The sequence below is a fragment of the Antechinus flavipes genome, chromosome 4 (genome assembly GCF_016432865.1).
Source record: "Antechinus flavipes isolate AdamAnt ecotype Samford, QLD, Australia chromosome 4, AdamAnt_v2, whole genome shotgun sequence".
Taxonomy (NCBI): domain Eukaryota; kingdom Metazoa; phylum Chordata; class Mammalia; order Dasyuromorphia; family Dasyuridae; genus Antechinus; species Antechinus flavipes.
The window spans coordinates 49,097,516-49,122,951 of NC_067401.1; the positions used below are offsets into that span (position 1 = coordinate 49,097,516).

At 34.7% G+C, this 25,436-nt stretch overlaps 1 protein-coding gene across 2 annotated transcripts in view; it reads left to right on the forward strand.

The window, feature by feature from the left end:
• Nucleotides 1-19,748, forward strand: part of TRIM33 (tripartite motif containing 33) — a 128,473-nt gene extending 108,725 nt beyond the window's left edge. Inside the window, exons 13-20 of one of the 2 annotated variants that reach the window (XM_051992963.1) lie at nucleotides 1,164-1,227; nucleotides 1,988-2,147; nucleotides 5,792-6,138; nucleotides 9,857-9,980; nucleotides 11,164-11,238; nucleotides 12,645-12,797; nucleotides 14,416-14,466; nucleotides 14,546-19,748. In XM_051992963.1, the coding sequence (XP_051848923.1) occupies nucleotides 1,164-1,227; nucleotides 1,988-2,147; nucleotides 5,792-6,138; nucleotides 9,857-9,980; nucleotides 11,164-11,238; nucleotides 12,645-12,797; nucleotides 14,416-14,466; nucleotides 14,546-14,758 (1,187 nt within the window). In that variant the 3' untranslated portion in view covers nucleotides 14,759-19,748. The remainder of the gene's footprint in view (nucleotides 1-1,163; nucleotides 1,228-1,987; nucleotides 2,148-5,791; nucleotides 6,139-9,856; nucleotides 9,981-11,163; nucleotides 11,239-12,644; nucleotides 12,798-14,415; nucleotides 14,467-14,545) is intronic. The other variant, XM_051992964.1, reaches the window with a different exon arrangement.
• Nucleotides 19,749-25,436: the final 5,688 nt, after the last annotated feature.

Sequence of the window (25,436 nt, forward strand, 5' to 3'; positions counted from 1 at the left end):
TCTGGCCGCTACAAAGAGGGCTGCAACAAACATTCTTGTACATGTGGGTCCCTTTCCCTTCTTTAGTATTTCTTTGAGATATAAGCCCGGTAGTACCACTGCTGGATCACAGTTTGATAACTTTTTGAGCATAGTTCCAAATTGGAGAGGCATAATGTTTAAGGAAATGATGGTTTTACTTTCCTGGTTGAGGCATGTTTGGACTGTTTTGTTCAGTTTTTGAGTACCACATTTTGGGCTATAGAACAACTAAGATGTTAGAGAATAAGAGTATGTCATATGAGAATCATATAAAGGAACTAGGGAATGTTTTACCTAAAGAGGGAAAGATTTAGTGGAGAAACTGTCTTCAGATGAAGAACTGTTTAGTGAAAGGGGGATTAATCTTAACTGCCTGACCCCTAAGTTTTCTCTGTGAATAATGGATGGAAGTTGCGAAAATTTAATTTAAGCTTCTAGTGAAACAAAAAGCTTCTGAGCAGTTAAGAGTCATCTAACAATAGACAAAGCTGTCTTTGGTTCCTCCCTTATAAGAAAGTTTTTTAATAGAATTATTGAAGATATAGAGGAATACCAGTATTAATTGGACTACGTGATCTTCAGATCTTGTATTCTGTGAATTCTTAAGAACATATGTGCCAGGGGCAGCTAGGTGGTATAGTGATTAGAGTACCAGACCTGAAGTCAGGAGGACCAGAGTTCAATCTGGCCTCAAACACTTCCTAACGGTGTGATCCTGGGCAAGTCACTTAACCCCAATTGTCTTAGCGATAGATAGATAGATAGATAGATAGATAGATAGATAGATAGATATAGATATAGACAGATATAGATATATATATTTTATTAAAAGAATATTGTTTGACTGAGAGTGCAATTATTAAAATTTAAGTGTGCATTCATTAATGGAATATATACTTTCTATAACTGAATTATTAGGCTTCAAAGAATATTTTCTAGACATCCAAATAGACAATTTATATGTGAACTACTTTATGTTTCTCTAGGTGGGCTGAACATTAGGGCTCACTTTCTAAAATTATTAGTCTGGAGTAATTTAATAAGCATAACTTGAGTACTTTCAATTTCTCATTGAATTGAATTGAAAGTAGAAACATCTTTGGATTTGCTTTTAACATACTTTTTTGCCCTGGATTTTTTAGGCTTATCCAATTCCCACACACCAGTAAGACCACCAAGTACCTCTAGCACAGGCAGTCGAGGCAGGTAAGTGTTATCACCACTTGGAAGTATCTGGGATAGAGGTTTGGATACTTACTGTGGCAATAAATTTTATTCCAATTCAAATTACCTGATTTAGGTAAATTTAGGTAAATTACCTGATTAATGATTAAACATCATTAATCATACTTTGTATCATATTGAAGAAAAAAGACCTATTTGAATGGGGGTTTTTCTCTTTATATTTCGAGTCAAAGGAATAATTGGTGTTATTATGAGTATTGGAGAGGATTGTAAATAAAATGAGATGTTTATCCCTAATACTATTTAAGGTCACACCTCCACATTTTTTTGGCCATTGCTTTTTCTTTAGGAACTGGATAGAACTTATCCCAGCTTCATTGATCCAACATTAGTAGGTACTAAGACAGTTTTCATGCTTAATTAAAATGAATGAATCTTGCTTGTTAGCAATAACAGTGTTGTCCCATCTTTCTCTCAGAAATGAAATTATCAGTGTTTTAAACTAGTTGTGTGGATATATAAGTATTTTAAAATCCTATAGTCCTAGTGTCCTCTGAAAGTTTAAAATTTATTTTTTAAAACTTGCAAAGCACAACTTTTTTTAAAAAAGTATACAATAAGTGTAGATTAGTGTCTTTTTTTTTCATGGAAAGAGAACAAAGATCTAATTTCCTTGTGGGGTTCACTTGTTAATAACATGTTTTTTCATCCAATTTTTTGCTATTCATAGGTTAGTAATTATTTTTACGTATTCTATTTTCCCATGTGCATGATTTTTCAGCTGTGGGTCATCAGGCAGAACTACAGAGAAGGCAAGTCTTAGCTTCAAATCTGACCAAGTAAAGGTCAAGCAAGAGCCTGGCACTGAGGAAGAAATATGCAGCTACTCAGGAACTGTTAAACAAGAGAAGACAGAGGATGGCAGGAGGAGTGCATGCATGGTAAGATTCCTCTGCGATTCCAGTGAAGACTCTTGGAAGGACACAAGCTTGTTTGATTGATCCTTGTGTTTCTTCTTCCTTTATAGTCCATTTGGTTGAGGGTGTTTATGGTTCTGGGAATCATTTATGCTGTATGCTTGGAAAAAAAATCAAATTGCTCTTTCTGCTTGTCACTCAACAGGTGTTTATTAAGGCATTGTAAGTAGAAGGTAAATTCAGAAAGAAAATAGTGTAAAGATGTGGGATATTCATGAAAGGCTTTTGCAGAAGGTGAGATTTAAGCTGAATTTGGAAGTGATCCTGGGAAAATGGGAGGTAGAGAGCATCCCAAGCAAGAGGGACAGATAAGACAGTGAAAACAAAATCAGTGTTGCTGTATTGGAGAGGACATGGAAGGGGTAGGGAAGGAGTATAAGAATATTGGAAGAATGAGGAGGAGGACAGGTTGTGAATCCAAATAGAGGATTTTATATTGGGTCCTAGCAATAATAGCCAGTGGAATTTCTCAGATGGGGAAGTTGGGGGTGACATGGAAGGATCACTTGGACAATTGAATGGAAGTTGGATTAAAGTAGAAAGAAAGAGGCAGAAAATCTAATCAGAAGTCCCCTTTCAGCAAACCAGTTATTATGGTAGCTGTATGAGTTCTAGAGAGAGGTATGTTGAGATTGTGAAAGTAGAATTGACAGGATTTGTCAACAGATTGCTATGTGGGATGAGCACCAGTGAGAATTTGAGAAAGAAAATAATGTTTTGGGTTTGAATGACAAGAGAAATGGACCATTTTGACAATAATAGGAAAGATTGGAAGAAGGGAAGGTTTACTGGCAAAGAGACATTCAATTTGGAGCATACTGATTTTAAAGAGTCTGAGGACATCTAGTTAGAGATGTAAGACTAGAGGTCAGAAGAAAAGTTAGGGCTATTTATAGAGATCTGAGAATCATCTGCAAAGAGATGATCATTGAGAGCTGATGAGATCCACTAAGTAAAATAATATAGCGAGGGAAAAGGCCACAAGACAGAACCTTGGGGACAGTTAGAGGATGTGACATATATGAAGATCCAGCCAAAGAGACTGAAAGGGAATAAACATACATACAGCTAGGAGAGGAACTATGAGAGACAAGCACCAGAATCAACTATAAAGGAGAGTATCCAGAGGGTGACTGATAATCCAGAAATATCAAGAAGGATCAGAGTAAAGAAAAGACAGTGTGGGCTTGGATAATTTGACAATTAGGATATCATTACTAACATTGGAAGGAGTGGTTTCAATTGAATCGTAGGATTTGGAAGCCTATGAGAAGAAAAGGAAGGTATTAATTCTTAACTTAAAATCTTTGAGTGATGAAAAAAATAGGACAACCACTAGTAGGGATGGATAAATCAAGTGAAGGTTTTTTTGTTTTTTGGTTTTTTTTTTAAAGAATGAGGGATAATTGGATGGTTTATAGGTAGATAAGGAAAGACTGAAGATCTCTTGGATTTTCTTTGTAAAAATACTATAATCTAAAATTCAGAAAGTGGGAATCAAAATATCATTTTGATTCAAATATCATTTCCCATTGCCAGGTTCTATATTTCTGTGAGTTAATCCATGTTAACAGTCATCAATCCAAAGGCTCTTGTCAAGGAAAATCCTAGTTTATTATTCTGCACCCACTTTTCCATCCTAATGACTTAAGAAAATATGAATTATGAAAGGGAAATAGGATAGTAGTATCATTGGAATTGTCATTTGACTTCTATTTTTTTTTTTAATCAATTAGTTATCCTCAATGTAATTCAGTTTGAACATGTCAAAAGAAATGTTTCATGCTTGAGGAAAGGGATAAAGAAACCGCCAAACTCTGTTGTAGCAAATTTTTATCAGTTTTCATTCTTTCCTGAATCCCACTACCCATATTCTATGACTTCTTTTTCAATTGGTGTATAGCAAGGATAGCTTGATCACAAAGTTGAATAAGTCCACAATTGACTCTCAATTTGTTCAATAGATTTTATGAATGCAGATTCTTTTGGGGAGTTGGGAGAATGGAACTTCAATTGGGAAAATGGAAGTTGTAGTATCATCTTTTAAATTCAGGCTTTATTCACAGATAATTGCAATTGCCATAAGTCTGTGTATTTGAGTGGTAGAATGTTCTTAGATAAAGGTCTTAGATCTCGAGGTAATTTTTTTTTTCCTTTTCCATTTTCTTTCTTTTTTTTCTGGAAGGCAAAATAGATTTTATTCAGTTAAGTTTATACATCTACCTAAGGTTTGAAGATTTCCAGAATAATTTATGATCAGACTTGGTTAATTTTAATCCTTTTCATTTTATAAACTCTCTTCTACTCTGGAAAGATAATATGGCCAAGACGTAGTTCAGGAAACTTCCTAAGTACATATCAGCAAGTAGAAAATAGTGACCCCTATTCATTTGTAAAATTTAGAAATAATTCCCTTTGTTATCCAACTTATATGCTTATAGAAAAATCACAATTAGGGTAATTACTACTACTGGAATTTCATATTCTGTTATGTCTAAGTAAATTTAAAATGGATGATGTTTGACTTTCCCTTATTTCATTTTCATAAATAATGAAGTTAGCTAGATAATTTTTCAATGATAATAAAAGTTAGCTAAGTGATGTTTTACATTTATCTTAGTATCCTCAAAAGTGTCAAGTTTTTTGTTTTTTTTTATTTAATATTTTTGTTTTTCCCCTGTTACATGTAAAACTGGTGGGGGAGGGGCAGGGTTGTTTGTTTTGTTTTGTTTTGTTTTACATATGTTGTTAAAACTTTGAGCTCTGGATTCGTTCCCTTCCTTTCAACTCCCACTTCCTACCTCCATTAAGAAGACATATGTGAAGTTATACAAAACATTTCCATAAAAGTTGTATTGTGAAAGAAAACATGGATTCTCCCCCACCCTCTAAAAGAAAAAAAAAATTAAACTTTTTTTTTAAGTATGCTTCAGTCTGTATTCAGATACAATCAGTTCTTTTCTCTTGATATGGATAACATTTATCATCATAAGTTCTTCAGAATAGTTGTGGATCATTGTATTGCTGATAATAGCAAAATCATTCCACAACATTGCTATTACTATATATACAGTACATTTCATTTTGTTTGAGTTCTTGAAGGACTTTCCTGATTTTTCTGAGAGCATCCTGCTTATCTTTTCTCATAGAACAACAATATTCCACCATAATCACATATCATATCACAATTTATTCAGCCGTTCCCCAATTGATGGGCATGTCCTCAGTTTGCAATTTTTTTGTCCTAAAAGAGAGCTGCTATAAATATTTTTGTACATATAGGTTCGAGAAAAGAGATATAGTGATTCTGAATCACTCTTATGATAGCGAAAAGTCATAGACTTATTTATAAACATTTTTTCTAAACTCTGGACTTAATTTTCATAGCAGGCCAGGAAAATTAAGCTGCATTCATAGTGTAACATGAGTAGTAAGCATCTAGAGTGGGATTTGAACTCGGCTCCTCTGTGAAGCCAGCACTCTTGGCACTGCACCATGTCATCCTCCTTGGTAGAGAAAACAAACAGATGTGGTTGTAAGTTTTTTTTTTTCTTGTTAAAAAAAATGAGGTGGTTCTGACATACTTTGATGCTGTGATTTTATTTTAGTTGAGCAGTCCTGAGAGCAGCTTGACACCCCCCCTCTCGACCAACTTGCATCTGGAGAGTGAGCTGGATGCATTAGGAAGCTTAGAAAACCATGTCAAAACAGAACCCATGGATATCAGTGAGAGCTGTAAGCAGCCTGGGCTTAGCAGTCTTGTCAATGGAAAATCTCCCATGCGAAACCTAATGCACCGTTCAACAAGGACTGGAGAAGGCAGCAATAAAGAGGAAGACCCAAATGAAGATTGGTGCGCTGTGTGCCAAAATGGAGGGGATCTTTTATGCTGTGAAAAGTGTCCAAAGGTCTTTCACCTCACCTGTCACGTTCCAACTCTTCTCAGCTTTCCAAGGTACAACAAGACAAAATTTATTGCTTCTGAAATTGTTAGGAATTTTAGTATAGTTCTCCTTCAGAGGATTCTGGTCCCCCAAACTTTTTTGTTTTTCTACAAATTTAGAGCCCTCTTATTTCTGCCAAGAGACCTGCCATGTCAACCATGACAGCTTAAACAACTTCCCTCTTTTACATGTAGAAAAGCTGAATCATACCAAGTCCCAGCATTAAGTGGTATGTTCTTAGGACAGGAAGGCATCATTTTTTTATTTCTTATATAGTGAGTGATTTGACCCCTCTAGTACTTAAGATTTTCTTAAGGTTGCTTATTTTAATTAGGACATTGCCATTAAACCAATTTTATGCATAAAACTATTTTAAAATAAATTTTGTATTCACGTATATTTTTGCACATAATAGCTTTTGGTGTAGGTAGGATGGTAGAGGGGGGTCAGGAGATTTGCTACATAATACTAAATATGGGAATTGATGAAAGAAACTAAAACTGTTAAACCTGGAGCAGAAGTTATTTGTAGGCTTGTGAGTGATGATCATTGATTTCAAATATCTGAGGAGTTGGCTAATAAAAAAGGGATTAAATTTGTTATGGCTAGTGTTATAACTAGTTATTTACTATTTCAGTAAATAAAGCTGGAAGGATACAGAATGGTTTGTTATGGAAGGTAGAGAGTTCTTTGTCAATGGACATCTGCAATCATATATTTTGGACCATTTTGGGTTATTATGGAAAGGGATTCCTACTTCTCATAGGAATCCTCATCTCTACTTCCTGGCTTCCTTCAGATCTCAGCTAGCGGCTTGCCTTCCTCAAGAAGCTGTTCCCAGGTCCCCTTCATTTGAGAGCTTTTCCTTGCAGGTGATCTACAGTCTGCCTTGTCTATAGCTTATTTATAAGTAGGTGTTTGCCTGTGCATTCCTTGAGAGCAGGGACAATTTTTTGCCTTTTAAAAAAATCTTCAGTGCTTAGCTCAGTGCCTGGCACATCATAGATAATAAAGGCTTGTTGACTGACTGAAATCCCTTATCATTAGTACATCATACCTCTGTGACAAGCCTGTGAACCACTTCCTCATCTGTTTTTTCCTCTGTCTGAGGGGTCAGTAGTATATTAGAGACTGAATGAATAATATAGTCAAGAATTTTTCCAGGAAATTCCCTTCTCCTCCCCTTTTTTTATAAATCAAGGCAACATTTCTAATTCCCCATATCTTTTAGGACCTCTTCTCCCTATTCTTAGAGATGTCACCAATAGTGGGTTCAGTGAGTTCAGCACTCAGTGCTGTATGAGATTAGCTTAGATGCCTCGAATTCTTCAAGAGTATCTAAAATCACTTACTGTTTATTACCTCACTTTTCTGAACTATCAGCTCCATATTTGCTATTTTCTTTTTCAATTCAGAGGTCATTGAATCACAGTGCCAAAATTAAAAGGGACTCAGAGGCCATCCAATCAAAACTCTTTTATTTTTTAGATGAGGAAACCTAGGCCCAGGAAAGTTAAGCAGTAGTAAGTGTCTGGAGTGGGAATTTGAACCCAGATCCTCTGACTTGTGAAGCCAGCACTCTTGGGAAACAAGCGGAAGTGGGTACAGCCAGTCTGTCTTCTGCAGTTACAGTGCTCCCATCTTAACCCCACAATCCTTACAGTGTGCCCTGAGCCACTTGATGGTTCTGAGATTATGGTGTACAAGTGAGATTGTACTGTAAGAAATGGTTTTTTGAGAGGCGATTTCAGAAATGTCTGGGATGATGTGACTAAGTGAGCAAATGCAGGAGCAATTGACACAAGAATAGGGATATTGTAAAGCCTCCGACCACAATTTCAGAGGCTTCATGATGAAACATCTGCCCATCCCTGATAAAACAACAAAGGACTCAGATTACAAAAGGAGAAAATCATGTGGGGGGTTAGGATCATTGTAGAAAAAAAATTTTTTTCGCCTGACTCTATTTCTCCTGCCAAAAACCCTTCATTCTTCTTAATATCTGTTCTAATAATGACACAATCTTTTTTTTTTTTTTTAATTTAATCCTCCAAATTTCAATCCTTAAGGAATTAATTATTTTCTTTTCTTCCCATTCCTTTCCTGTCTAGTCATTTCTGAAAATCCTTAGAAATCATTGAATCTACCTCTGCATTGTTACTCCTCTTAGTTTCCTCTCCTTTATGCAGTAGAGATGGTACCAGAATCAGCACCTGGGTGCCTCATCTGTAAAACGAGCAAGTTGGGGTAAATGACCTCTAAGTTGCTCTAGAGTAGATCCTAGTTTGGATATTTATGATCTCATCTGGACTGTGCTGAATTCTAACTTTTATCCTTTCCTCAAGTACAAAATATTGAAACATGATTCTTTGTGTCTCAGTGTACAAATCTGATGTCTTTTCCCTTTTAAAATCTTTCAGTGTCCGTCAATTCCTTACAAAATAAAACACATCTAATTTTAACCTTATATTTTTCATACAAGCTGTACCACTCACCCTGTACCAAACACTCTGCCTTTTACCGTTTGTTGCTTCTTTCATGCTTAGAATAGGTTTTAGCTCCTCACGGTTTCACTTTTTGAAATCTTTTCATTCAAGGCCTATGCAAATGAAGCTCATTTCTATTTCCCTGCCAAAAGTGACACCTGCATCTGTAAATCTCTCATGTCATAGGAATGTAGTCATTCTTCTGTACTACTCCCATTTTGTTACTTTTGTTATTATTTCTGTACATGTCTCATTCTCCCTACTATACTATAAGGGCTGTAGTTTTTTTTTTTTAAATTTTGTATATATGCTACATGCTAGCCTGATACCCAACATAGTAATATTTTTATAAGTAAAATTGATTTAAATTGATATTTATATTCATTCATTTCTGAATCTAAACATAAGTACACGTAGAGAGAGATAAGGTTAAATTGAAGCGAGTTTTGAAAGCTGTTTGACACTTTGTTCCTGACTGATTAAAGCAGATATCTCTGATTTGCTATTTCTTTCATTGAAAATATTTACTCCTTTCTATGGTTAAATTATGCCAAATTTGTTTGAGTGCTTTCACCTAGATCATGGGAATATCTACATTTTTATAAGTCTTCACCCCTTCTCCCCACCTTCACTCCCTTTATTTATATATTGGAAGAGCTAAACCTAAAGGATCATCATTCCATGTTCCTTTATGACCTGAAATGCTCCAGAAAGCTGGAATTTTAGAATTTTTTCCACTAACAGCAGAGATAGCATATGCTACAGATTTTGCAGCTGCCACATAACTTAAGTTTGTATATGTTAGCAGTATTATCCCACATTAGTAAGTATTGATGACAACCCAGACTCTGTTCAGAGATGACTAATTAGAATATACTTCTAATTTCTCAGATCTCATAAGTTTAATATAAAATCCTGACAAAACAAATAAATTGTTATAATAAAGTAAGATGGCATTACTTTGGTTACCAAAGAGTATAGATAGGTATTCTTCACTTTATGTCACTATGCTTTCCTGAAAATGTATAATGAATTAGAATTCTGTAAGTTGAATTCTGTTTTCTGGTGGGGTACATTGTATTTAAAGAAACTGCATTGAACCATTTTGAAAAACAGTTGATTCTTTCATGGTATCATTAATTAATCATCTTGTATTTGTTTTATTGGGACATATAAATCTATGGGGAAAGAGCTAATAAAGTCATCTCGAAAACTTGGACTGATTATGTGTCTCTCTCTGTAGTGGAGAATGGATTTGCACATTTTGCAGAGATCTTGGGAAACCTGAAGTTGAATATGATTGTGACAATTTGCAACACAGCAAGAAGGGGAAAACTGCACAGGGCTTAAGCCCCATGGACCAAAGGGTAAGTACCAAATAGTTGATTGGTCATTATAGTTTTAGCAAGAGCTTCCTACACAACACTTCTTTGTAAGAAACACTCAGCTCACACGATTTTCACTAAAGGACTAGTCTTGAATTTTGAGCATAGAGGTGTTGGTTAGAATGGTTTAATGTACATAATGCATTAAACCAATCAGTGTATTTGTAGCTATATTTGAAAATAGGAGATACCATTTAGTTTTGGGTGATAATTTAACGTACATTTTGAAGAAATATTTGGTCACTTATTCATAATAAAGTAGATTTCATTTGAAGACATAATGGATTGTAGGGATAATTCCCAAAGAATTTACATTTTACCAGGATACTAAAAAGAAGGTTTCTGGCCCCTGAATTTGATAAAATATGCATATGCAAGAAGGCTTTTATATTAATTCTCATATGACAGTATAGCTATTATCTCAGTAATCTGTGTATAGAAAGATAGTTCATAGCAAATTATTTCTCCCTAATGTTGATTTTTGGTCACTGGGCTTCCTTTTGCTAATGCATGCTTTGTGTTCATTTTAATATTCGGTCATTAAGGTGTCCTAGAAGGTTAAAAAAAAAAATTGATCACTTCCCCCACCCAAAATGAAAATGTTCTGCAAAGTCCATTGTTGATTAATTAATGAATTGTTCTTGACTTCCTCCCATTTATTTGTTAACCATAAATTGACTTGAAAATATGGCTTAAGATGCCATTGACATATAATTTAACAATTGCTTTGAAGAAAGTTTTTGCTTTCTACCAGATCTACCTTTTCAAGAAGACATTGTAATTTTGCAGAAAGAATACTGGATTTGGAATCGGAGAACATGGGTTCAAATTTAAGCTCTTCTTAGTACTTGTGTAAATTTAGACAAATTACTTCATGGTTTCCTCATGCATAAAATTATGGTGTTGAATTAAATGACTTCTTAATTCCATTCAGATTTGGGTTCTCAGTTTATGTTAGATGACCTGAGGATTAAAGACTATCACTAAATCCTTAGTCATACTAATTCTGATGGGAAATAAGGCAGGTTTCCTTGAATGCACAAACTATACTTCAGAACCATTTATAAATCACGAATTAAGATTGTTCACATACTAAGGAATATTGTATTAAAGGAAAAAGATAATTCACAAGGTTTTTTTCTGTACCTTTTTTATGGGGAGCCAGAAATGTGAACGTCTACTGCTTTACCTCTATTGCCATGAACTGAGTATTGAATTCCAGGAACCAGTCCCTGTTTCGGTGAGTTGTCTGTCTTTAATGCTCAGCTCTGATGAGCAGTCCTTGAAAGGACAAAAACTATATTTAGAGTTTAGAATTTGCAGAATGACAATGAAATTCTTTTATTAAGACTTCATGTGTGGTATTTAGATTGCTATTCATGTAAAAATTTTTTTTATTGAATTTAAGATTTAGAAGTTATGAAAATTCTAGGAAGACTTGTACATGGGGAAGCTTACTAGATTGAAAGTCATGTAACTTGGGTCCTGACCATAGCTTTATCTTTAACAGCCAAAAAAATATAACCCTCTCTGTGCTGCAGGATAAATAAGAAGGTTACACTAGTGATCCTCAGATCTTTTTCAGCTTTCAAATTCTGTTTATATATATTGAACTTAAAAAGGAACTAGGCTGTATTGTAAGAATTCTAATAAAAATAAAATAAAATTGCCATCATACCACTCTTGTTTATTGGACTACTTCCAGAAATGACATAATGAGGGCATTGATTTAAAAAAATAAATGAAATAACTGTGGGAGATTTTGAAGGTTGTTTTGTCTTTAAAAAGGGGGGAGGGGGGAAGATTCCTTTATATGAGATAAAAATTCTATAATTTTTGTTATCCAATAACAAGACCAAGGATAGTCACTGTACTGCAACTAGATTTATTTTGCTGTGGATGCTTGCATTTTTTAATAAACCCATTATCCATCAGTTAATAAGTAGAATTAGGGAATAGTAAAAAGACTACTAGACCAGAATTAGGGGTTGAGCGACTTAAGTTCCAGTCTACAGCTAACACTGGGATACTGGACAGATCTACTTATTTGCATTAAGATTCAATTTCCTAACCTGTAAAATTCAGATTAAAATAATTTTAAAATCTTTTCAAAGTTTAAAGTTATGTATTGGCTAAATGTTTTGTACTGGATATTTACAATTGTGTGATGCTACAGTTTTTCTTAAATTTAATGAGAGGGGGTAAAAAGTAGAAGTCATAAAAATGAAAGCCCAGAAAAGACAGAAGAGCTTTTGTTCCCTGTAAATAGTAATATTTCCATGACTTCCAATTGATATGCAAGTGTTTCTGTGCATACATGGATGCTGTAGAAGAAGATAATGATTTTGTTGCTTTTTTGGTGACCAGTTTATCTCTGTTAAATTATTAAATGCCATTTAAAAAATTAAATACTAGCAAATTTGACTGAGGGTCAAGACCAGACTTCATAAATGTTATTGACAAAGAACCATAGAAAATTTAGAGGTTTGACAAACAAAAAATTTAGAGGAAGACAAATTTGTCTTCAAGATTGAAGTATTTCTAAGCAAATACATAAATTTCCTAATTGATTAGTGTCTTTTTATTCCATCTTAGACTAAATAATTCCCTAGTTATATTGTACTATTCAATCTCTCTTTTTTTCAGATACCAAACTACTATAAAATTATAAAGAAACCAATGGATTTATCCACAGTGAAAAAGAAGCTTCAGAAGAAACATTCCCAACACTACCAAATCCCAGATGACTTTGTGGCAGACGTCCGGTTGATCTTCAAGAACTGTGAAAGGTTTAATGAAGTATGTTAGCTTCCAAGATGTAGAGCCTTAGGTTAAAAAAAAAAAAAAGTTCTTTCAAACTCAGAAAAACAATCAGTTTCTAAAGTTTTAAAATCTACCTCATTAGCACTAATAAGTGGGAGGGGTTTCCACCATTTCTAAATAAGAAAGTTGATTATGCTTAGGGGAGGTAATGTTAGGCCTGACAAATGAAAAAGATCTTTGAAAAACATTACCTGATTAGTTAAAGCTTCTTTTTTTTTTTTTTTTTTTTTTTTTAAATTACCAGAGTCCAAAGGTAGTGTGTATTCTGAGGTTCTGTTGAGACTTTTTCAAATTCATGGAAAACATTAAGAAAGTAAGCCTTTATAAATAGCCTGCTTTAAGTAGACATTCAGAGAGCTACTTGATACAACTGAGATTATTTAGGCTTATGCATTTAGGTTTCTGTCACTTTCAGACTTCATCATAGAAAGCAGTCAATTTTTCCTTTTTGTGATTCTGTACTTTGTCTTCCCTGGCTATAGGCTGAGAATAGGAGATTGGTAAAATTTTGGGGCCCGCATTGCAGCTCTGCTGAGAGCTTCCTTTATTAGACTTTTTATGAAAGGACAAGGTTATCTTCCTAGTCCTGGAGAAAAAAATTCGGTAGAAATCTTTTGTCTCTGAAACAGATTTTGTATTGGCTCTGGTCAGAAATTGAGACTCCTGTTCTCTTCCAGAAAGGCATTATCTAGATGGTGGGAATAGGGCAGCAGGGACAGAGAGAGGGGCTCTATTTTGGAAGTATTCTTGTCCTTACATTCCAGCACTTTTTCTAGCAGTGTTGGTTCTGGGTACTCTGTGATTCCATGAGTCCAGTTTAGTGTCTATGAAGATAGGTACTTCTGCCTGTAGATTTATTCATCACCCCTACCAATATTGATACCCCAAACAAAAATGAGGAAATGTGAGAAATAGATCTCTTTAATAAAACTAGATTATAATGTCTGTATTCTTTGTTTTTTATGTGATAGTGTGACTGGGATCAAGGTGAAGGATGGTACTAAGATAGTTGCAGCAAAATTTCCCTCATTTGAAATAGAATTGGTAAAAAGTATGACTTGAAGTTTTGGGGGTTTTTTAAGAGGAAAGTTCTAAAGCTTCCAATATGCATAATAATACAGACTGAAAGGCTGACAGAATGATGTCCCAAAGGATCTACTCTACTTATTTAGTAAATAAAATAATCCCTGATTAGCATGTTCTATTTGCAAATGAATATTGCTCAAGTCATTTTTTTAAAAAAGACTGGAAAATAATTTTCTTAAGCAGGTTAACCATTTCTTTTCAAACCTTAGTTATATCCTTTGCTTTTTGATCCCTTTTTTCCTAGATAGTGAACAGGTACTTCAGCTCAGCCTTTGCCCTAATTATTACGAATTCTGAATTAGTGGGGTTTAAATAAATAAGGTTTTGCTGTGGATTTAGAAACAGAACCTTATGAAGAAAGTATGTTCTGTTGAATTTTTTAAAGCAATTGATCAGTCACAGCAATTTGTTTCCCTTTATGGCTGACTTTAGTCACCGACCCTATGCAGTCTCATAACTTTAGAAAGGTTTATAATTTCCCTTTTTTTGACTCTGGTATCCTTTTTAGATGATGAAAGTTGTTCAAGTTTATGCAGAAACACAAGAGATTAATTTGAAGGTAAGCTTTTCAGACCATGCACACTTGGTGAAGGGACGTGCATTTCCAATAGGTAAATGTTCCTATCTTTTGTTTGCAGGCTGATTCAGAAGTAGCACAGGCAGGGAAATCAGTTGCTTTGTACTTTGAAGATAAACTCACAGAGATCTACTCAGACAGGACCTTCCCACCTTTGCCAGAATTTGAGCAAGAAGAAGATGATGGTGAGATAACTGAGGACTCTGATGAAGACTTTATCCAGCCACGCCGAAAACGCCTAAAATCAGATGAGAGACCCGTGCATATAAAGTAGAATGACACCATGGACCTAAATAACATTGTAAAAACTTATTTAAGTGTTGCTGGAACGTCCCGCCTACAGTGGCCACCTCCTTGAAGAAGCTGGTAGCTTGCTTTTAGACAGTATTAGATTGAAAAAATGTTTGGACGGAAAACACATTCTTGTCAAAAAAAGGGGACATCTTTATTGCGTAAAAGAAAAAAATTGATTTGAAGTTCCCTGTTCTTCCCGAAGAGGACGGGTCTCCGTGTTCTCACATTTAGAGATGGGCAAATATTGGTGATCATGTGTGGTTTAGATTGGTGTAGGATACTGGCTGTACAGGTAAATAATTTGAGTCATGTGGCTTGATAATTTTTTTCTTAGCACAGTTACCTAAAAAAATCATTCCCAATACTGGGTTCTTGTCTAGTTAAAGTGAAAGTAACATTGCTCAAATTTCCCTCTAATATATTAGGACTCAACATCGAATCATGATTTTCAATCAATTAGTTTTCTCATGTGAATGTTTTTGGACCTAATTTTCTGTGTTAATTCAGAAAACTAACCTGGTTAGGTTAGCTAGGTGCAGAAAATCCAACCATTCACTTGTTGTTCAGCCTTCCCAGTCTACTGAACCAGGGGTATAAGTAGGACTGGGGCCAGTAGGGTGAACCTAAAAAAAAAAGTGATAATTCTTCACTAGTAAATCATGTAAGTTATACTAGAGTCCTATCCAGAAACACACTCCCACACACTTGTAATTCCCAGATTAACTCATTGATTATATTGTTGCCCCCATGAAACAGGCAGGATGTTTATTCCAAAATTAATTTAGTTTTGTGTGCATTTAAATTTGAGTCTGAGAAGGTAACTACTGGCAGTCATCCAGTCTTCCTTCATATCAGTTTTCTGATAGACCACTATTGGCAAACAATAATCTGTTAACTACCAAATGTGTAAAATTTCCTGTATTTCACTTTGTCTTATTTGTAAATAGTAAACTGAAACTTCTGGCAGATCAGCAACATTTGCTGAGCCTGTTTTTTAAGCTAATGTGTATTCTTACTAATGTTCCTATCGAGAATGGATTTGTAATATATGCTGTCTATTTCTAACATCACATTCATATTTTGAGGTTCTATCTTATTTTAATAGAGAACAGACTTCTCAAAGCTTTCTTCAGAAACAGCTTGTAAATGAAATGTCTAAAAGATTCTAACAAACCCAGTGGAGTTAGATAACTCGTCCATCACCCAAGTGGGATGTTTGCATGGACTGGGGATTTAAAGGCCTTGAAAAGGGTTAGGAATCAGAGTCTGAAAATCAGCTGGTCCCCACTTGAATGATCTTTGGAGTACTCCCACCTCTGTTACCCTGATCACATCACAGCATTACTAGGCAGATAAATCAACTACTCTGGAATGGTTCATTTTTCTTCTTTTCATTAGTAATGCTTAGATCCAAGACATGTGTAATTTAGCCCTTGTACAGGCTTCTCTTTTGTTAGGAAGAACATTTTAAAGTCCTACTTTTGTTTGGGCAATTTAGACCATAATGCAGTGGCCAAAATAAAAAGAATGTGCTATTAGATATTTTCTCAGACACAGCAGATTTGTGGCAAACTTTTGCCTTTTTTTTTTTTTTAATATATTTTCAGCATGAGTAGTTCATACAGTATAGACCATTCATAAAATGAAATTATTTGACTTAATTGTATTGTAGAAGTAAATATTTTTAGCTCATTTTGAACCAACAAAACACTCTAAAGAAATGCTTATACAAAATTCCTTTGGATTGTTTCTTTTATTTACCAGGGGAAGAAAAACAAATAACCTTGAGGCCTTTCTAAAATATTAAAACAGAGTTGGAGTCTATAAGTGGTAGTTTGACTCACCTCCCTATACGATCTTGAATTCCAAGCCTTCCTGTAAATTGAATTACGAAAGAGGCATTAAAATACTTTAGAATTTCACTCAAGTTTGTAGAGAACAGTTTTCTTCCAAAAGTAGCTACCTTTTTTACTTGAAAGAATTTTTCTCTTCCTTTGAGTCCTCTCTCCCTCCCCCCTTTCCTTTCTACCTTCTCCCTTCTTTATCATGGAATGAGTGGGAAAACATTTGTTCGAAAATCTTTTTTAGGTCAAGAAGGTGACCAGTTCCCTTTTAAGGAGAGCAGGATTGCTTTGAGTCCTGACATGGGGCTGTGAATTTTCTTTCCCTTTCATAATTCTTCATTATTGTCCCATCATCACAATCTGTCGATTTGGAAAACAAGATGGAATTATCAGTTTTATATTTTATTTATTTTCCAGTATTTGTATCCTTGGGGAAGTTAGAGATGAGGCAAAGTTTGGTATCTTAAAGACTATGTTAAAAAGAAATTCTTCAAATCATTTGAAATTTGATATGCAGAAAACCATATTGCTTATTCAGTAGCCATTCAATGCTGCATAAATAAACTGAAGGTCAAAATAATTCACTTTGGACTTAATTGAATTTTTTCCTTACATACTGGCCAGAATGTAAGCTCTGATAAGAAGGTTACTTCTTTTGGGTATCCCATATTGTATTTTATCAGTAGCATTGGACCTTGTTAATATAAATTCTCTTGATAGACAGAAACTTGGCATGTTTTCCTATTAAGTTGCAACTGAAGACCAACTTTAAACATGGAATAACAATTGAGGGTATTGGGGGGTATTTTGAAAACCTTATATCCATGTGTTTCTCAAAAGTTTCAGAATTTTTTTATTTGCATATTACTTTGTAGGAGAAATTGCTGGAAAAGTCTCATTTGTTCAAAGGCTTTAGATTCTTTCCCACAACACCTACCCCCAGCTCCCCACCCAAAATAAAACTAAGGACATTAAAGTAAAAAGCCACTTCTTGGTCTGTGATGGCTTAAATGTTGGTAGTTCACAGCACCTGGCCCAGTGTATTCATGGCTGTGAAGGGATGACTTTAAGCAATGAATACATGTGGAGGAAGTTTCTGAGCTTTTAGGCTTTAGAATTTGCTGTGCTGAGAATAAACATTCAAGCTCCTATCACAGAATGAAGGGCCTGAAGCTGAGATGGTTTCTCTGGGTGTTCTACTTTATGATGTAAAATGTCTGAATAGTCAAATAATGTAATTATTTCTAATTCTAATACTTAAAGGAATACTTTTTTAAATAAAGTGACATCTCACTTTTGGTTGTAGCTGGCCCTAAGTGTTTTTTTTTTTTTTTTTTTAAGTTAATCCAAAGAAGTAAAGGCAGTTTGTTTTGAAATAGATGTGAAAAGTGTATAGTGTGCTAATTGTGGACTGATTAATTACCTCAGCAGGTATCCTGCCTTGTAATTACTAGTGATTTGTGTTAACCAGCTAAATAGATTCAGGTCTCCTGACTGTGCCCTGGGACTGTGGCCTACCACATTTTATGAAGGCTATGTTCCTATCCAAAAAAAGGGGTGCGTGACCACCTGCCTCATTCTTTTTTTCTTCCTGGCCCCTTTTTCTCCTTTTTTTTTTTTTTAATCCCCCATCCCATACACACTTTTAACAAGCAGACATGCTCTATAAATTTAGATATTTGATTTCTTATCAACGATGGCATTCAGCACCAATGGCTATCAACATCATTAACATTGGATCAATGAAATGTTTTATAAAATTTTTATTCCCTTATAATTAGAAAACCTTACCTATGCTTGTCATTGAACATTCTTTATTAATTAATCTACTGAAGTTTAGGTAACAGCAGCAATGTTTCCAAATTGCAGTACATTATAACAACATTCTGGACACAAGAGTCCACCATTTTTTCCCTCCCAATTGTCTCTTTTTTGAAAAGCAATAAAACTGCTTTAAGTCTGTTGCCTAATAGCATGACATGAATCCTTTCCTTTGGACAGTGATTTTATAGGAAAGTTTGTATGCATATCGCCAAGACTAGCTTTTAAAAATAAAAATATAAATGTGCAGGAGTTGCTGACAATATATTGTGGCATTTTATTTTAAAAATTGGGGAAAGTTACTTATTTTTTTAAAAGTAGGTGTTTGAGTAAATAATGGAGGTACTTTTTTTAAGAAATAAATTTATATGCCACAGTTTACATAGATGTATTTCAGACTTCACATACACACTTGGATATGGCAGTTTCTTTTACTCTGTTAAAAATGCATGTACAGAAATTCTTCCACTTTAGTTCCTTGTGATTGCCAACTTGTTCCTTTATAATAATGCTTTTTATTGTATCTGAGAATCAATAGTTTTCAAAAAATACAATTAATTTGGATATCTTTAACATAATGGTTGAACTTCAAAATGTTCGAAAATTCAGTTTTACCCTTTTTTCTAGCAAGTGATCTTTACAATTGAAGACTGTTCTTTTGAAGTAGCTGAATTTCTACATGATAAGGCACTAAAAGCATTTTCTAAGTGCCATTGCAGCATTCCCTTTTGAGTGTGACCTAAATTTCAAACATGAAAAGAAATGCATGTCTGCTACTGGTCTGAAAAATGTAGGCATTTATTATGTTGAAAACACAATGACATATGTATATAAGCCTATAAAAAGATTTGTGCAATTGAAAAGCCTGTTAATATTTTTAGGTAGATGAAATAACTACACATGAAAGGGTTAAATTCACAGCATTCTTAATGATGGTTTTTGCTCCCAGTATTTACTGGTACTTTTTTTTGCACATAATTAACTTGACTCATCCTTCAATATGATTCTTCAAAAAAAAAAAAAGTACTGTTTCTGTGGTATTGTATTCTCTAAATAATCATATTTAATTTTTTAATGAGGTTACAGTTCCTAATTGTTCCGTTCCTGTGTTTTTTGCTGGTGTGTAATAAAGGCAAGTTTTTTCTTTTCATGGTTATTTAATACATTAGCAGCCTGTAAATATTTCTTGTTTAAAATGCTCTGGAATGTGTTGTAGAATTGTATTAGATCAGTTAAAAGCATTGTTTAAGAACCACTTTGTTTTGGTTATTTCTATTAAATTAGAAAAATGAAAAAGTTTTCAAATCGACTTCCTTTTTCTTTTTTAATCCTCTATGAATTAGATATGTGATACTTTCTTTCCTGAGGTGCCATAATTATTTGAATTCTGAGATTTTACAATATTTTAGCTGTAGGGGAATTCAAATATGATTTAAAATAAATAAATAATATATCTAAATATGAACTCTGTGAGAAAGAAGAGCCAGAGATGATTATGCTCCCCATTTTCAGATAAGGAGGGTTTAATTGACTTCCCAAAGTGGTAGTGGATATGCCAATTCTCTTAAATCCTATAAGCTTGTAAGAGGATATCTGGCCTCTCCTACATTAATTCCCTAGTCCTTGGAGTAGCAAAATAAGCACTTATTTTAAATTAAAATAGTTTTTTTCAAGGACAAGTGACCATATTTTATTTTTTGGAGAAAAGATACAAAACTTAATTGTTTTGACACTAGCTGTTTTCCTGAAGGTATTTCACTATCCATGAGGGTATCACCATATTTCATTTTCAGAGATGTTGTTGATGGTATTTGGTTCTTTTGGCCACACCCATATATAGCCATAACTGCAGCCATCTCATGTGACAACTGTTGGGTATATTTTAGCAGCTGTTATTTGCAATTTCCAACAATTTCTTCCATTCTTGCATGGTTAAGAGCCTTTGTCCCAAAAGCCACCCCATTCCTTAAAACTTAAAACTATTTCTCCTTGTGTATTTGCTATGCTTTGCAGAAGTCCATAGCTAAATCACAGGTTTTCAAGTAATTCATGATACTAACTTTATTCTTTTGTACAAGCTCCTTATTACCCACCTTTTCTCTTGTGTGGAGGAAATACAATCAATAAATCTAATTAATGATAGCTTGTGCTATATAATGTTTTTATGATCCTCTCAACAGCCTTGTGAATAAATAGTACCACTATTATTGCCTCCATTATACAAATAAGAACCTTCTCAACTATGATTTGTAAATTCTTAATATATCAGATTTCTTTAGTATACAAATTTCTTCATATTCCAAAACCTGGAAACCCTGGAAATAAATTCAATTTTGAACTAATCCAAATATCATAAGAAACAGTTGTTATGAGTAGAGAGTTGTGAGGACCTGTTTTCTCCTGATGAGTGATAGGTTTGTAGGAGCTAGAAGATGCTTTTCAGAGTCCGCTCCAATCACTTATTTTTACACACAAGGAAATTTAGGCTCAGAGAAGGAAAAGTTAATTTCTCAAGATCCCACTGATAGATCCAGGATTCAAACTCCAGGCTGATTTGAATTTAAACCAAGAGCCTTTATGTTTTAGCCATAACAAGGGATTTAATTTTCTCATTGTTAAGAATGGATACTTGAGTGTATAGCCCAAATCCCCTATTTACTCTCCCATTTTGTTCTAGAAATAACATTGTTTTTGGATGGAAGGATGTGGCAGGCTTCCTGCTTTTTTTAACCCATGAATTTAGCATCTATTCACAGGGAGAAATGAGGGATTAGGGCTCTCCCTTACAGTTCAACATTTGAGTGCCTTCTATTTTCAAAAGGTACCATTCTGTGGGGAGAAATACAGATTTTGCAAAAGAGAGAGTTCTTGTTTTCAGAAATGCTGTGATTCAATTGAGAATGACAAGCAAATAACTGCAGTATAACATGCTAGATAATAAGTGTTCTTGGCCTAGTGGTTAGAGAACTGTTCTTGTGAGTTAGGAAAACCTGGATTCAGGTTTCTTTTTTAGCACCTCTTATCCATGTAACTCTAGGCAATATATTCAACCTCTCAGGGCCCCCAGCAAAGAAAGTGCCAGTCTGCAATGATAGAGGGAGGTTTGTACTGGATCTCCGCATATCAGTGAAATCATATTAGATTTTAAAAAATGGAGAAAGGTAATGGGTGAGGGAAAAGAGATAGCCAGCTTTACAATTAGAAATGGATAAGTTGGTTTAGCTGAACTTAAGAAGCAATTTTTATTAACTGCTATAGAGCTAAAGAAGGAAAATCTGGAGTAAATCTGCTTTATCAGGTTGGCTGAAATCTTCTGGCAACAAAATTTAAAATGTGATTTATCCTATTAGTGAGAAATAATGCCCAAGCTGAGCCCTTATTTGGCAAGTGAAATTGCTGCATAGGTAGATAAATAAAAGGTAGATTCTGAAACCTGAGATTTTACATATTTGGAATATTTTTGGATTTAAAATCCCATGACATACATCAAGTTATTTTTATTTTTACCTTTTAAAAAGCAATCACCATTTGAAAATGTCTTCAAACTCTACTAAAACTCTAAAATAATTCTAAGTCTAAAAGTATTTTTGGGTTATTGTCAGCATGTGCTTATTATAGGTCATGTCTACTCAAAGGAATTTTGATGCTAATTTTGAAATTGTATGTATTGCATTATTTACTTATTGTTTGGTTCCAATTAAAGCTGTGTCAGAAGAAAATACCGTACTCCTTTTCCACCCCACCTCCAAATCAATATCCTAGTTTCTATTATGGAACCTCAGACTTGGACTGATCCTGGAAGTAGTAATTTAAAGAGAGCTCCAAAAAATGTAGACTCAGAAAAAAAAGATTCCATGCCTCTAATAGCAGCAGTAACCACAGTCAATATTTATATGTCATTTTAAAGTACACAAATACTGTAGTAGAGCTCTGGTTTTATTGACACGGGTACTAAGGACATTGATCCCAACCAACTGAGGGCTTTGCGCCTGCTCATCTCTATATTCTCCCCTAATTTTGATTCAGGTTAATATGCTCATTTTCTGTTGACATCGAGAAGACCATTAAACTATTTAGTTGATTGCTTCTTTTGCCAGAGGATCATCCCCTCTTTTTTCGTCTCTTTGATGACATCCTTTATTCAGATTCTTCTTTGTAACAGGTGTTTACACACACCTACCACCTGCCTGTAATTTGCTTTCCATGGCTTGAAGTCATACAACCAGTAGAATGCTGGTATTTGACGGTAAGCCTTTGTTTTAGGGAGGAATTGGGAAATCAAAGATTCTTCTCTCTTACAGTTTTGGGCCCATCTCATGTCTAAAAATAAATCATTTGAGGAGCAGCTAGTTGGCGTATGGATAGAGCACTAGCCCTGAAGTCAGGAGGACCCAAGATCATATTTGACCTCTGACCCTTAACACTTCCTGGCTGTATGACCCTTGGCAAGTCACTTAACCCCAATTGGCTCAGCCAATAAATAAATAGGTAAATCATTGAAACAGTGCAGTGAGAAAGAAATGTGGTACAGTATAAAGAGCACTCTCTGACTGTAGTTAGAGGATCGAGATTCCCTTACCTCTTTTGGCAGAGACAACTTATTTCCTTATCTGTAAAAGGAGCAATTAGCTTAGGTGGCTTCTGAGGTTCTCCCGCTTCTTTTAAAGATGAAGAATTAGTTTTAAGAGGCCAAATAGCTTGATTAGGACCTGGGTCCCCATTCTGATTTCCATCACAATTTTGAACCTGCACCATAATGTCTTCCATGCTAACAGAAATGGGCATTTACAACACATAGTCCCAAGATTTTTAAATTTAAGTTGGATGCTGCATGGCAACACTTCCACTTAGGGTCTCATAGACTACTAGAACTCTGTTGGATCATTTAGTTCAACTCCCTTATGATTGTGGATACAGGCCCCAGAAATTTGGGGAGCTCATCTAAGGTCTCCCAGCCTTTAAATGAGAGAACCAGGACTTGCTTGTTCTGACTAAATTCAGTGTTCTGTTACATTATGATCTGAAATCATATTGACTTTGGATAAATAAAATTGCAAGCGGCAACTCCTAGAAAAACAGTAATACTTAACAAAGAGGAGGAAGTATTCCTCAGGACCAAATGTTCTTCATTCTTGTCTTCCTGATACATCATTGTGCATGACCTGTTTCAGGTGCTGAGACTTTTCTAAACCCTGGTCCTGCTGGTTCCATTAGTTTCTACTCTTTCTCTCTTCTATATTGATTTCTCATGTGTCACTAACAATCTTCTGAAGTCTTTTCATGGTTTCCCACCCACTCTTTTACCCAGCCCAGCTCCTTATTCCCCTCCACCAAAAACTGGGACCCAAGACCTCATTCTCACTTCCTATTACTACTTTTCCATTTTAGCCCAATCACTTCCACAGGAATCCTCCAGACTCACTTCCCTAGAATCCAGTCTTATTTGGATCCGTTGCACTATTGTTCAACACCTGGTCCTGGAAACTAGAAGGGTCCTTAGGAGTAACTAGTTTTACCACATGTAGCTCCTGATTCTAATTCACTTCAAGTACTCAGGGCAAGGAAAAGGTCACATACTATATTGCCTGATGACTAGGATGATGTGCCCATTCAGCAATTGAGAAGACAAGCTTAACCATCCCATATGGGAGACCTCTGAATGATTATCTCATTGTCAGGGTCAGTGAAGCAGTGAAAATAGATTTCTTGGGCTAAGATGAAATTGTCAAAAGAAACTCATTCAACATGTTTAAATAGTTTTGTTAGTATTTCTTGCTTTTATGTCACCTTCATTTCCAAAGGTAATCTCTCATGTTCCACACCCAGTAAACCATCCCTCATAATAGCATTAAAAAGAAAAGAGGGAAAAGAGACCAACAAAACCAATAATAAAATAATAATATATCACACTTCAAGGATTGCAAAGTATTTTGCACATTATCTCATTTGATCCTCACAACAACTCTATGAGTTCTAGGTACTCCTATAATCCCCATTTTGCAGATGAAACTGAGAAAGCCTAAGGATTTTGACTTTGGTCCCATAACTATGGGATTTGGAATCAGTTCTTCCTAATTCCAAATGCATCACAAAATGATTGTCCCAAGGCTTTCATTTTGTGTAGGAGGAACTAACAACTTGCTATACCAGCCTTCTTTCTTTGTATCAGAAATTTCCCAAGGATTTTTCTTTAATGTTTGTGCAAATAGAACATGTTATTAGTTACTTGCACAAAAAGAGCAAGCAATTATATATCAGCATTAGTTTAACTTTTCATCTTGAACCTCTGAGCTAGCTGGAGGCTAATAAGATTACTTTCCAAAGATGGAACCAGTCATGGCTCATTGGAGATTGGTGATCCTATAAATTTACAAAACTAAGGACAATTTTATCAACTGTTTTCTTCCTGCTCCAAAGGTAAACTTACTCCACTTACCCACTTACTCCACCCACCCACTCACCCTCCCTATTACATTATGTTACATTACATTCAATATATTGAAATAAAACTTCACTTTTATAAGGGATTATGTTAGGAATAATTTAAATCCTAGGGTTCTACTTTACACAGATTAGAAGGCTTTTTCTTTAACAAGTATTGGCCTGTATTTTAAGATTGAATTGGCTCAGAACACTAAAGGTTCAAGCTATTGAACTAATTTTTTGGCATCTTAAGTACTAAATGTAATCTAGTCAGGCTTTTTCTGACCAGCAAACCAGTTTAGCTAACTCAGGGAAACTACACTTAGCTGAATTCTTACTGAACAGATTTTCCCAGCTTTGCATTTTCTTCCTTTGCCAGTGGTTATAATTGGATTATAGATTTAGATTGTGAAAGGATTTAAAGGCTACCAATGCCAACTCTCCTATTTTATAGTCAAGAAAAAAGGACCTAATTCTAATCTTGATTGACTTGTCAGACCTGGCTTTTTGTGGGACATATGAATTTCTTGCTATTATTTTGTAATATGTCATAAATCAAGTTTAATGGAA